At 44.0% G+C, this 14,381-nt stretch overlaps 2 protein-coding genes across 2 annotated transcripts; one reads left to right on the forward strand and one right to left on the reverse strand.

The window, feature by feature from the left end:
- Nucleotides 1-1,627: 1,627 nt before the first annotated feature.
- kdf1a (keratinocyte differentiation factor 1a) lies at nt 1,628-5,471 on the forward strand (the record flags this gene model as incomplete). The annotated part of the gene is made up of 4 exons (XM_080541028.1): nt 1,628-1,823; nt 1,944-2,855; nt 4,147-4,221; nt 5,380-5,471. The coding sequence occupies 4 exons, from the start codon at nt 1,628-1,630 to the stop codon at nt 5,469-5,471; spliced, it is 1,275 nt and encodes a 424-aa protein (XP_080397154.1).
- Nucleotides 5,472-8,819: 3,348 nt separating this feature from the next.
- Nucleotides 8,820-10,821, reverse strand: nr0b2a (nuclear receptor subfamily 0, group B, member 2a). Its single transcript, XM_080540646.1, has 2 exons — nt 10,179-10,821; nt 8,820-9,670 (listed from the first exon to the last, which is right to left on the reverse strand). The coding sequence occupies exons 1-2, from the start codon at nt 10,723-10,725 to the stop codon at nt 9,429-9,431; spliced, it is 789 nt and encodes a 262-aa protein (XP_080396772.1). The 5' UTR covers nt 10,726-10,821; the 3' UTR covers nt 8,820-9,428.
- Nucleotides 10,822-14,381: the final 3,560 nt, after the last annotated feature.

Genomic DNA, 14,381 nt, shown 5'->3' on the forward strand with positions numbered 1-14,381 from the left:
TCTCTCTCTCTCTCTCTCTCTCTCTCTCTCTCTCTCTCTCTCTCTCTCTGTGTCGCTCTCTCTCTCTCTCTCTGTGTCTCTGTGTGTGTGTCTCTCTCTCTCTCTCTGTCTCTCTGTGTCGCTCTCTCTCTCTCTCTGTCTCTGTGTGTGTGTCTCTCTCTCTCTCTCTCTCTCTCTCTCTCTGTCTCTCTGTGTCACTCTCTCTCTCTCTCTGTCTCTGTGTGTGTGTGTGTGTCTCTCTCTCTCTCTCTCTCTGTCTCTCTGTGTCGCTCTCTCTCTGTCTCTCTGTGTCGCTCTCTCTCTCTCTCTGTCTCTCTGTGTCGCTCTCTCTCTCTCTTTCTCTCTCTCTGTCTCTCTGTGTCGCTCTCTCTCTCTCTGTGTCTCTCTCTGTGTGTGTGTGTGTGTGTGTGTGTGTCCGCGCGCGCGTGTGCGTGTCTTTTTTAATTACGCACAATTCACAGATCAAATTCAAATACCTTTGTGGTGGGGGGGGGGGGGGGTGGCAGGCAGATGAATCTCAGGCATGGTAGTCTAGTCTGTGATCTCACTGGATCTCATGGACATATTGAACCTGTAGTAGTAGGGTGCCCTCTAGTGGCTTATCAACGAACCTTCCTGAATTCACAATTCACATAGAAATGAACCTGTATGCACTGATCACACTAAATAAGTAGAAATCCCGTAAATCACCAATTAATCCTTTATATACCACTGGAAGCTGTGGGCCGTCCACTCAGGTCGTATGAATGCATATGGGGTACGCCTTCTTGCGTGACGTCATGTGTTACCTGTCAGTGGGTGGGTGTCGGGTTTACCTGTAGCCGCAGGTAATAACCTCCACGGGGAGACGAGGGAGCGACACTGGAATTTACCCAAATAAGTCAAGACCGTGTGCGTTTGGTTGGTTGGTCATGAGCTCTTTGGCTACAAACTGTTTGTGTTAGCCTATAGAAAAACACTCTGAGATCCGATCCAATCTTACTCGTCCCAAGAAAGTTTTTTCCCCGCGGACTTCCGTGATTTTAACGGCGATCAAGAGTCACCCAAAGTAACCCAAACTATTTCCTCATATGCGGTAAGTTGTTTATTACAATCGTAGCAGTGTGGGATGAAAATGCATTCCTTTACAGTGTATCAATCTCGAACAAGCTGGGGGAGTCGACAAGTGACCGAGATAGCCTGTTGTTTGTCTTTATGTAAATATTGTCCATACAGTCACATTTGAATGTTATTCTAAACATGATCATTTACAACTTCTTATTAATCTTCTTAAAGCCAAGGCCTAGGTAAGTCCGCCCAGTAGATCAGCTGCGCACGGTCAATATAAAAGAAATATGGAGACAACTACAGGCCTGCGCAAAACTGACGTAAAAACATCGACATGAGAGTCTATGTATGGCCTATTTTTATGTACCGAGATGATGCTTTGCGTGTCTTAGATTATTTTGTGTTGTAGACATAGCTATAGCCTTAGTAGGCCTCGTTAGACATCTAAGATATGTGACTTTGGCAGACATAAAAGACATGGATAAGAATCACTAATAGCTTACTGAGAGTAAATCAGAATGTTTAGTGTTTTGAGTGTTCATTCATGTTTCAACCCCTCAGGTCCCAGGTGCACTGAGCCATGCCTGGCCACAACACAGGGGCTCCCCAGACGTCCCGCCACCACAAACCTCACAACAACAACACCTCTGCCAACACCAGGGCCGACGGGTACCGGCATGGCCGCACCATCTCCAGGGAGTCCAGCCAGGAGTCCTACAAGGATCCCCATGGTGATTACTACCGTGGTCACCCCGAGGCCCAGCAAGGCCGCAGAGGTGGAGATGGCAGTGGTGGAGGAGGTGGTGGTGGAGGAGGAGGAGGAGGAGGTAGTGGTAGTAGTGGTGGTGGTGGTGGCGGAGGAGGCGGAGGAGGTGGTGGTGGTGGTGGCGGAGGAGGAGGAGGAGGAGGTGGCGGTGGAGCCCCCCAACGACACGCCAATGGGCGGGGGTCAGAGACGCTGGGCTTCATCCCGGGGTCAGCGGACTCCCCCCAGGGTAGACATGCCTGTGGCTCCTGTGCCTCCATGGGCTGGAGTGGCTGTAAGGCCCTCCTCTGCTGCGTGCTGACCTGTGGCTTCTACGGCAGCCGGGAACCCTGTCTGCCCGTCAACGAGACCTCCACAGACCACCCCACCAAGGCCGACCCCGACCCCCACCACCACACCGTGTCTTGGTCGAACCCCACTTGTGGCATTCCTCTGGAGCCCAGCAACAAACCCTCCAAGCCTTCCAAGCTGCCCATGAGCGACAGCTTCCGCTACCAAGACGTGCGCATCGCAGGGGAGAGGGTGGTGTACCCGAGCCACATCCCCTCCGCCCCCAAACGGACCCGGCCGGCGGGCAGCGGCAAGGGGACGGGAGGCGGTGACAGTGGCAACCAGCAGCGCCCGATCAGCAACACCAGTCTGTACTCCCGCGAAGACCTTGACCTGGACGCACTGAGCGAGAGCGGCACAGACATCGACTCGCTCATCACCAAGAAGCTTCTGGAACTCTACGCCCTGCATCAGATAGACCAGCTGGCCAAGTGCACCTCAGACTCCTCCTTCTCCCGCAAGACCAACGAGATCAGCGAGCTCATCTACAGCATCGCCCAGGACTACAACCTGGAGGAGCAGGAGGCAGAGTGTCGGCTGGTCCACGGGGTCATCCGCATCAGCACCCGCAAGGGCAAAAGGAACAAGAACCCACCCCCCCAGGAGCCGCCCCAGCAGCAGCAGAGGACCAACGCCAATGGGAGGACCGACGGAGGGACGCTCCCACCTGACAGCGGGAACGAGACCATGACTTACACCTTCGACAGTGACAGTAAGAGAGGGGTTATTATTACTATAAACTTTTGGAAGATTGGAAGGAGTTGTCACTCTTTTATTAAGAAAAATCTATTTATTGGGTTTTGGAATTGTTCAGCATAGTCATTCAACCATTCAATTGCTCGACATAACAAAACAATCATGAATATGCATCCCCTCCTCCCCCCCTCCATCCCTCCCTCCTGTACAGCAGAGCGCAGCAGGGAACAGCCCAGACAAAAATATCACAATAACAAAAATATCACAATAGGAGTCTTGACTCTTGTCAAGTCTTCTTGACTAGAATATGGGTGACACAAAGTTTATCTCTCAATCTGATTTCAGGAAACTCTAATTATACCTTTTAATGCAAACCTCTCCTATTCTTCCTTCCCGTCTGTCTATAAGTGGACCATATCTGATAAGCCGTGTCACCACTTCAATGACTCATGTCAAAGTGTTTCTTTGTTTCACCTCATTCGATACTACCTTAGATTTCCCCAGGTGGTTTTCATTAGGGATGGGATTAGTCGATTATTCGTTCCCCAGGGTCAAAGCCGATTTTTTACATTTAGACTGTTGTTTTGAATGTTTCCCATTCCATTGAGTGAGGAACGGGCGAGAGACTGACGTCATTCAAAAAGTTGAAGTCAAAGTAAGCAACTGTCAAAGTAAACGAAGGTGAGGGACCGACCCAATCAAGCATGGCAACATTTATTCAAGCTTGCCAGTGTGACAGAAGCCGCAGCGAAAAAACTACTGCCTTAAATGTTTTGATTTTTGGTAGGCTATAGCTAGACTATTGGTAAACATTGTAATTGTAATTGGAAATGGCTTGGACAGCTTTAAATGTAATTGTCAAAATACTGCTCTAATGCGTACGTCGGTATTAGCGGCATGCCTTTTTCTTCTGTTCTGTGTTATTGTTATGTTAGCTTAATTAAGCCTAAAAGTATTCAGAAGAAGAAATTCCTGAGGATTAATACCAGAATAAATAACATTTTTCACTGTTAAAGTTTGTTTTTTTGCGTTTAAGATATTAAATGATTTCTTGCCGGCGATACATGGCTGCGTTTGTGAATGTTGGCACACATCGAAAAATCGATTATTCGTTCATACCACCCATCGATTATTCGACCATGAAAGATTTCAGTTATGCACATCCCTACAGTATTTTTCATGTTTGTACCTTTTGTGCATACTGTGATTGTGGTGTTTTGCATGAATTGCAAAAAGTATCAAATGTTTTGGTTTAGCTTCTGGAGAAGCTATAGGTGTGCCAACATTCTCTTTTGCTTCTGTTGCAGTGCCAGAGGTGAAGGTGTCTGAGTTGACGTCGTCAGACGAACTAGCCAGGAAGATGAGACACTACAGTGGGAGAAGTAAGAACTATACTTCGGGACACTTTTCACACTACTGAGCCAAGCTGAGCTGAGCCGTACTGTCCTGGCCCATTGTCTTACTACAGCTGGCGTCATTCCTATGCGATGCTCGGAGCCTCAACCAATCAGTGCTGACTGAGCCATGCTACCTGGCCTGGTTACCAAAACAACCATTGTTGCTGGAACAATGCTGGAAAGGCCAATGTGAATTTAAAATATCTGAGCCAGCACAGTATGGTTTGGGTTGACCTTGCAGTGTGTAAATATACTTATTCACACACAACATGTGGGTCAAATGGACACAGTTCAAACACTTCAGCTGCGCTTGAATTAATTAACTTGTTACAATGAAAGTGGGCGAAGTGCAAATGTCAAGCTAAACCAAGCACATATTGACTAGCTTCAAAGATTGGACATATGTATTTGAATGCCTACTTTCCGATCAGGGGACATGGTAGCTTTTTATCCAGGAGCTATTGTTGACCCTGTGTAGCTGCAGACGTTTTCTCACCTCTCTGCTCTCTGGTAGCATACCTGGCTTTGATGCGCCTCCTGGAGAATAAAGAGCCCACATTCCTGCCTTTCTCTGCGTGCCACCCCCCACCCCCGCACTCCGTATCATCTTCCCTCTGGGCTCAGAGGTGTATGTGTTAAGGGGGGGCGGGGCGGGGGGCGGGCTGCGGGCTACCTTGCCCCCTCACAGTAGCATCAGATCACATTAAATACCTGACTCATTATGGTGGATGGTTTATTATGTAACGTGGTGAGTGACTCAGGTTACAGATGAATAATTGTGGAATGGAAAGGTGTTTTTTGTTGTTCAGTGCTGAGATTAGGGGGAGAGGAGTGAAAGGTCCTATTACGCTGCCTTTGAAGGAACGTTGTGTTACGTATGCACACTGTATGCGTCTCGGATTAGGAGTGTGACAGGGTTTCAGATTCAGCTCTCAACCTTTTTTCTCAAACAAAAGTTGTTGTATATCCTTACGAAGTATATCATAAAAAGTCAAGTCAGTCAATACACTTTTACAGAGACTTATGGGTCACTCACCATTGATTTGAGCAACTGTAGTTTTTTATTTTATTCAGTATTGCTTGTGCCTTCTCTAGACAGTAGGTTCCTGAGGTAACTGTCTCTCTCTGCTGTCGTCCTCACAGCGTACTCCTCCAGCTCAGCCATGGCCTACTCCCCCTACTTGCACGACACAGAGACAGACTCTTCAGGGGCTCCTCTGTTGGACGTCCTCTGAGACACACAACGTCAAAACAATGTTGAGTAACGTCCAGAGCACACCATCACAATGACTGCAGAGGAAGGCTGTAGTCTGATGGAGGGGACCAGGACTCCTTAGCCCTTTGATCCTTTGACACGGCCATGCTTCCCTGGTTTAAGGACTGGGTAAAGGAACTGAGCAGTTTACGACTGGGACTGACTGAAAACGATGGACATTTTTTATGTGTTTGCATGCTATGTTGCAAGTTGTTTTTATACTAGTGATGATGTTGTTGACTTACAGTTTCCCTCAATGCTACTAAAGCAGAGGCATATATCATCACTCCATGCCATTTTAACTCACTCCATAGTACAGAGACTGAGCCTACACGTAACCGTCCTTGTTGTTGTTGTTGTTCTGTGTGTTTGCATGTGTGTGTGTGTGTGCGTGTGTGTGCGTGCGTGTGTGCGTGTGTGTGTGTGTGGGGGGGGGGGGCCTGCCTTTTGGACCAGTAGCAGGTTTTGCTTCATGCTTTTCTTTTTTTGTCAAAGGAAAAATGTTAAGCCCTTTTTTGTACAGACACTTTTTCCAGGTAAACGTTGCTTCTTGGGTTGCCTAACCATCTGGGGCATTGGGTCACTCTTTTGCAAATTTAATGTATAGTTTTATTTTTGTCAAAATAAAAAAGAAAGAAATATCCCTAGGCCTGTTTTTGTCACCTTGCCTAGTTTCTCTCTATAATAAGTCATTTAGTAGTTCTGTTACATTACTCTCGGACTCCGTTTCTACCTGTAATTCTTAGGTCGGTGCTGATGTTTGGGAGTGTGTTGTTTTTGATGTTCTGAGAGGTATAACATTAGGGGTGTTACACAGTACGAGACGGACACAAACTGTGCAGTACTGGTTCTGATATTGTGTTTGTACATTGTTCCATTACCATTACGGGAACTATGGTGCCTCCATAACCAGCTCAGTTCAGCTCTGCAGTGTCATAGAGTTTTGGTCAGACTTACAATTAGCTATGCCATAAACGCCTACTACATTCTCAGAAACATAGACGGGTATTTACACATTATGTAAACATCTGTGACACCTAATTTGAGTGTCATAGAGTTTTGGTCAGACTTACAATTAGCTATGCCATAAACGCCTACTACATTCTCAGAAACATAGACGGGTATTTACACATTATGTAAACATCTGTGACACCTCTATTCATCTTTCCTCATCTCAGATCTCATATGCCATAGGCCTAGTGCTGCATATGCTGTCAACAACATACACTTCTGCGCTCTTGTCTCAGAATGTCTTCCCTGCTGTTCCTGTCACAGCAACACGTTTTGTTCAATATTGTTCTAGCACTTCTTCCAGCCTCTGTGTCTCTGCAGCCTCCTCTCTCAGATTACAGTGCTGTCAGGCTCCTCTCTCCCCCAGGTCAGTGGTGTCATTCAGGCAGGCAGGCAGGCAGGCTTCTTTCCGCCCTCAGCAAAAGCAGAAACTTGTTCATCTGGTTCTGACAAAAGAAAGGGAACCGCTGAAGAGTGGAGGAGGAGGATCTCTAAAGCCCTGTTGTGGTTCCTCTCCGGCCTGAATCTGGTGTGGTCTAGATCAGCACTCTCCCTCTCCATCTGTACAGACAAGCGCACCCCCTCCTCTCCCCTCCCCTCCCCGCTGCCTCTCTGCATACCTGTTCTACCTGTACGGAGTGTTGTGTAAACGTTCACTGTTTCACAACGAACCCCATATAGGTCACATTACTACTGCATTGTGACTGAGAATGCGCTCTGAGTCAGGCTGGAACATATTAAATCAAAAAGCATGTTCCAGTAAAATCCTATCAAAAAGTGATGTTCTCCAGTCTTCTGAAAATATGGAGGGGGGTGCTATGAATTTCATAATCACTGTGTGAAGTAGTGTTGTAGTTCCATCCAAACCTCTTTGGGGGGAATGGTACATTACTATCTCGTTGTAAGGGATTTGCCTGGCCATAAATAAACCATACTATTTGATGTGCCAAATTGATGAGTTGGGAACTTGGGATAGATCTGGAGATGCCTATTGCTAGCAGGGGTCACCACTATCCAATAAAATCACAGGTATTCTGCTCTGGACTAGTACATCATCTAGTGGATAGAAGGCAATATAACACCTAACTGCTTAGCCAATAGCCATGGAGAGGAACAGAAAGGGAGGGGCGAAGGGAGGGAAGGACAGAATGACAGTGTCAGCAGACACGGCTGGCTGCCTATGTGTTGGTTAGTGGTTTGTCCAATATATATGCTGAACTCAAAATCCCAGCAGTAGCCTAGCCCACTAGCCTCCCAACAGGAGGAACATTACACACTCAGGAGTTTTGCACTACTGCTGTTTGCACATACCATATACCATATTATATTGGTCTCTACACATCTGACATATGTTACATAGTACCTTAAGACCTATTGCCCTTGTTCTGTACATTTCATACTGTACATATATCTTAACTGTACATATCATATTGATATTCCTCGCTCAATATATTACTTCTTATAGTCATTGCATGTACTGTATATTGACTTTTATATTCATTTACTTATACTCACTGTAATACTCTATACTGTCATACCATGCACTGTCTACATACTCATGTCTTTTGGCACGATGCCACCATCTGGTTAGATGCCAAAATATGTTTTGTTGTCTTAGTACTTGTACTCTGTCAATGACAATCTAAAGTTGAATCCAAATCCTCTGTGCCAGTGAGGTAACCTGTACCTTACTGTACCTTACTGTACCTCGGGTTCACAACATAGACAAACAAGTAGAGCTGGATGGGGACAGGTGTTCAGAGTGTGTGCGCTAAATGATGTTCTAGAACAGTGGTCAGCTAGATACATAATTCTAACAAGACGATGGAATGGCAAGGTGGAGCTACTACCATCTTGCTTATACTTGTCCAAGCCTGTTAGATCACAACTGTGTAGGGAGTAGGGGGTAGGGAATAGGGAATAGGGGATAAGGGCTAGGAGGTAGGTGTTTCTGGACAGGGCCATGTTAGAGGAGCTCTGTTGGTGACCCCAACATACTGTAGTCCTGAACTGAAGAATGATTTTTGTATCTAATGTTTTTTTTGGCTAAAGGCAAATAGGAGCTGTTTCATGGGTCTCAACTATGTCAAGTACATATTCAGAACAACAGTTTGCATAATAAAGTATGTGTATATTATTTAATAGATAATATATATAGATAGCTAATAGTATTACTATGTTCGTTTTACAATACTTATTTCTACAGTATGTTGCTAATGCTAGTTGTGTGTTGAGTTTCATAATGCTCATTCCAACAGAGAGACAATGTGCAGCAATCATTCTAGAAAAATATATTTATTCAAAATATTCTGTAGGCAATCCCACTTATTTACAATATTCATCAAACATGCACAAAAACAGTATATGTAGTTTCACTCAATATACTACCAAAGTATCAAAGGAGATCAGACTGTCAGACTGTCTCTTGACTGATGACACTATATCTATATCCAATAAAATGTCTGTTATAAAACTCAGCCACAGCAAATCACGAAACTATTACTGACCCAGTCTGTGACCTGAATTTTAATAAGACACATGTTGCTTGTTCATAGTTGATTGATGTAAACAATAGCAAACTGTGTCTGTGAAAATGTTTTTTCTCTTTTGTCAGACATTAAACCTAACAATGGTAATGTGTCATCTACACACACCTCCTGTTTCTTCTCTCATGACTAACATCTTATTTGTACAGTCCACTGACCGTTGACCATTTCTTCGTCACACAAGGTGACACTCCCATTCAGTCCTGGGGACTCAACGTAGCTTTAGAGCTATGCTTCTTCGTCAGTGGGAGTCCAAGCCTTCTGCAATTCCTGGGCTTACAGTGTGATATAAACAGGCCTGGATTTGATCAAACCTGGGATTAAAAAATCCCTGATAAAAGCAGAGTTTGTATGTAAAAGAGGCTTTAACTTTATTCGAACTACCTGCAGAATAGCATATCAACCAGCAGTTCGAGCAGATCTGCCTGACCGATGACAGGTCGGAAGAAGAGCTCTGCGACCAGGTTTGGTGTGATGGTCTTTAGTGTGGAGGCGGTGAGCAAGACCCGAGCAAAGCGGCCTCGGTCCCCAGGGTGAAGGGGTAGGACGACCTCCCTCAGAGCGTGCTGGGCTTCCACCTGTAAGCCCTCCACAAAGAGAGCCGCCTTAAGATCTGGAGCATCTGTGAATGAAAGGAATGTAGAATTAGTCAAGAGGCTACGTTATATATTGCATCCAAGGCAGTATGTAGGTTATAGGTAATCTCTGAACCCAGAATCTCATGTATGGGGAGTCTGACTTGTGAGTCTGAATAGGTTGTAGATATTGCAAATTACAAAATTGACTAGACTGACCCATCTTTACTCCTCTATTTTTAACAGAACATCAAGAGAGTACATAATGTATATTGATATACTGGCACTATAGTATTTCAATAGAAAGATATATCTTTTAAGACATGTTTTGTGCAATGGTGGTTTTCTCTAGAAGTCTACAGTTTGGTGAGTTGCATCACTGAGCTACAGTGAACAATTCCACATTAAATCCATATTAAGATCCCTACCCTCATAATGTATATGTAATAGACATATATACAGTATATACAGGACTGCAACGGGAATGTCTATTAAGGAGCGTACAGCGATAACTGTCATTTACGATGAAATGTTAAAATGCCGTCAGACACTTACCTGGGTTGAATAAGATGGTGCCTTTGAGGTATGCATACTCCTTGGGGCTTAGATCCAGACTCCAGAACTTCTTGAGGCAGGACTTGAGTTTGTTGACTCCAGCCAGTGTGGGCTGCTCTCTCTCTGTCTCGGAGCTCTCCTGCGAGTTCAGGAGGATTCGTTTCAGCATGCTGTCTGCAGGAGTGTCAACCACCTCAAAACCCACCCCTTCCTGAGCCAGACCCAGGATGAAGAGTGGTGCCCAGCAGCTTTGGAGGAGCGATAGCTGGTCGTTTGGAGGGAGTTGGCTAAAAGCCGGTAGGCTCTTCATAAAATTAATGGTTTTAACCAGGACCCCCGACGCCTCTTGGCAAATGTCTCCTGGACTTTTTAAGCACACTGTCCGCCGTGTCTCACAGTTGCACCTGTGGGATGTTAGGTTGTAGTTCAGGTTGGTCTGGGTGGTCCCCTCGTTGTTGGCACGGCTGAGGATGTTGTAGAGGATTGCATTCGACTGCCTGTCATTGTAGTCTGAGCAGCGACACCCATTATCCATCTTGATGATCATAGAAAACAAAACAAAAAAAATATTGATCAAAATTGCTCAGTTCAGTTCAAAATGCTCGTCCCTTGTCACCTAGACAACCTCTTCTCTTCACGAGGGTGTGTGTGCTTTGATGCCACGGCCTCTCACTGTGCTCTGTATTTATAAGGCCAGCCCTCCGAGCTAAACAGGTGAACCTTGACCTGTCAATACTCCCACAGTGAAAAACAACCCTGGTCGTCCCAGCGCCACCAGGGTGAACGACAGCATGCCCTCGAAAGCAGATAAGGCTTTTCTCAATGAACAGCTACTGATAGACCAATGCCGGGAGGATATCAGGTTGGGTTGAGCCTTATCTCTCAGCCCTGTGTCATTAACCCAGGCAGTACCAAGCCACCAAGGACTGTGGGGTGTAATCAGGTACACTGTACAGTATATGGCCCCTCTGGCTGCCAGCTCACACCTAACAAGGTGGAGGGAGGCCAACGCAAACAGGAGGAGCCTGGGAGCATTGACCTGTAAGGAGGCCTTGAGAGACGAGGACAACCGTTACCTCTTACTCAACTGGTGTGCTTTAGCTTCTGGTTTACTGAGAACATTATATTAAAAACAGTCAGTGCTGGAGCTGCTCACTCCAAAATAAATGTTTCTATTATTATAAGAGTATTATTGGTTGGTATTATTATTCTATTCCCCGTATTCACATCTCCACTTTTGTCATACCTACAGTATATTTCATTCTGATATATCTTGTGATATATTACTCAGCTCAGCTCATAAAACGGATAATGATAGAAATCCACATTTACAACAACGACACTGACAATGACACAGTATGTCAAATGTGCAAATCAGTATGTCAAATGTGCAAATCCTGCCCTGACCACTGCCCAACTCTCAACCAACTGAGTTGTGTTGTATATGAATGAATGAATGAATGAATGAATGAAAGCTTTATTTCGAACATGTGAAAAAAGAAATAGTTATAACAAGAAAAAACAAAACAAAAACAAGAAAAAACAAAACAAAACCAAGAAAAAACAAAACAAAACAAAAAACACTATTTACTTAACATGTCCGAAAAGGAGTAGGAAGAAGCATAAGCTTAATATATATAATATATATAGCATATATAATCATAATATATGATTATTAATATGTTAATCTGACATTTTAATGCATTAGATTCAATTGCCCTAATGGCTTATCTTGGCAGTGCCGGGCACCGAGGTACGAAACAGATAAGCAAAGGACTTTATTAGTCCTACTTAACAAGGATATGAGCAATGAGCATGAGTCATATTTGCTGGGTATGGAAGCATAGGGGGGATTTCCCAGACACAAATTTAGCCTAGTCTTGAACTGTATTTTGATGGAGATTCTTCACTGAAATATTGTTTTAGTCTAGGACTAGGTTTAGTCTAGGTCTGGGAAAACTATGGGAAACATAGTGTTCAGGTCCAGTATGCCTGTACTGTACAGGACTAGAGGACCCAGATTAGACCACTGCCTAGTCTTGGACTATTTCACAGTGCTCAGTGGCTTTATGTGTGTCCTGGAAACTAGCCCTATAGGTCTAGGATTCTAGATGACTAGATTGATATGAAACCGTATCTGAAGCCATTGCTTACACTTTCAAAACACATACTGAAACATAAATGTTTTGTTTACATCTTATCTCTATAGGCCTACAATCACTCTTAAACCTGGCGATCTATCCCCAAACACTTCACCTTGACACTACACCTCTTTACGCCTCTATAGAGTCTATGGAAATGGCCGTGTCTGAGGCAGAGGTTACCATCCTCTGTACGGTAGGAAGTCAAGGTCAGTCCATGGGGTGAACGACCGCAGTAAAAAGATTATGGGTGCCGTCACGGGCCGACGTGTCGCTACCCTGGCAGCACCAGTCACCTGAATGATAACATTACTTCATCTGGCATTGACGTGTCAACATGACATAATTTTTTTGTTCCATGTAGAACCATTTCCACAGAGAGGGCTCTACTTGGGACTCCATGTAGAAACTTTTCCACAGAGATGGCTCTACTTGGCACAAAACGTGTCCTACATGCATGGCAACAAAAAGATTTTTCAGAGTTACAGTAGACTCTCCTCTGAGAGTGATGTGTGTATTCTCTCCAGGCTGCCTCTCCAGCTGTAGTAACATTACGTGGCCTCAGGCATGCAGATAGTTGTAAATGCCTGTGATAAGACCTGTGTTTATGGAGGCCAGGAGCAGTCTGAGACGGGCACGGAGGACACACCACCTTATCACCACAGAGATAGCGACATCTAAAAAAAACTTGTCCTTCATTCTCCAAAACGAATTAAGGGTTGCATTCTGCGGTCCTGGGGGGAAAAACATTTCTTAAGCATTACTTTTTGCATTTATGCAACAACAATGCACAGTACTCAAGACATGATAACCAAATAAAAACAGACGTCGCCACATGTAAAAAAAAATCGTATGAGACAACATATATAAGAAATAACAAACACATATCATAAATACATACCTTTTCGTCAACCAAACAATTGGCTTACATAACTAAGTTTGCCTACAGGGAGAGGAACATGTGGTGTCTCTGTGCAGGTTGGGAGTCATTGAACTCTGTAGTGGAATACACTCGCCAGTCTGTGTGTGGTTTATATGACTCCTATGGCGTTGACCCACTGTTAATCGGAAAGTATTCAGACCCCTTCACTTTTTCTGCATTTTGAGACTCAATTTAAAATGGATTGAATTAAAAATGAATTGTCATCAATCCACACATAATCCCCCAGAATGACAAAGTGAAAACACGTTTTTGAAATTTCAGTAAATTTAAATTATTCAGATTAAAATTATTATTCATTATTAAAAATATTCAGACCCTTTGCTATGACACTCTTAAAATTAGGTAAAATGCAAAAATGTCATCAACAAATCACTCAATAAGTTGAATTGAGTCAATCTTAATGCAAGGATAATAGTTCATGTAATTCTGGAATTAATATTTTTTTTTTATAGGGTCTCTGATTTGCATAGGAATCAATTACACATTGTATAGATTAGGATGTCATTACCAACTCAGCAAATGTCATAGTTTTCTCTTGATCCTGACAAAGGATCCCCAGTCCCTGCCAGTGACAAACATGCAGCTACCACTATTCTTCACATAAGAGATCGTGTGGAAACTGCACTGCATGTGCTGGATTTGCATTAAACATAATGCTTTGTAGTAAAACCGAATAAACACATTTCCAAACACACTCTTTGCTGTATCACTTGAATTCATTGTTTCAAACACAATTATGGATATGAGATAGATTATTTTCCATTAAGGAATTCTTTTTGGCCACTTGGTTATAGACCAGTTTTGTAGAGTGATGTGTAAGTCTCATCTCATCCCATTACACATCTCATGTGTCGCATTCGTTTTGCGGGAGGAGTTGTGTTCCTCTCCATTTGCTCAGTTTGTAATGACAACTTGATCCACACAGTGTGTAATAATGGATTCCTATGCAAATCAGAAACCCAATAAAAACAAAGCTATTCATCATACTGTATTGGTGACTTGCATAATCTTTGTGTAAGACATAGTAATTGAACACAAACAAGGCAAAACACTGTTCACACTGGGATAATATAATGGCGCTTTTTCACCATCCATTTCAATTCAATTCTGTCTGGTCGA

The sequence above is a fragment of the Nansenia antarctica genome (genome assembly GCF_963989245.1).
Source record: "Nansenia antarctica genome assembly, chromosome: 10".
In the NCBI taxonomy this organism is placed as follows: Eukaryota; Metazoa; Chordata; class Actinopteri; order Argentiniformes; family Microstomatidae; genus Nansenia; species Nansenia antarctica.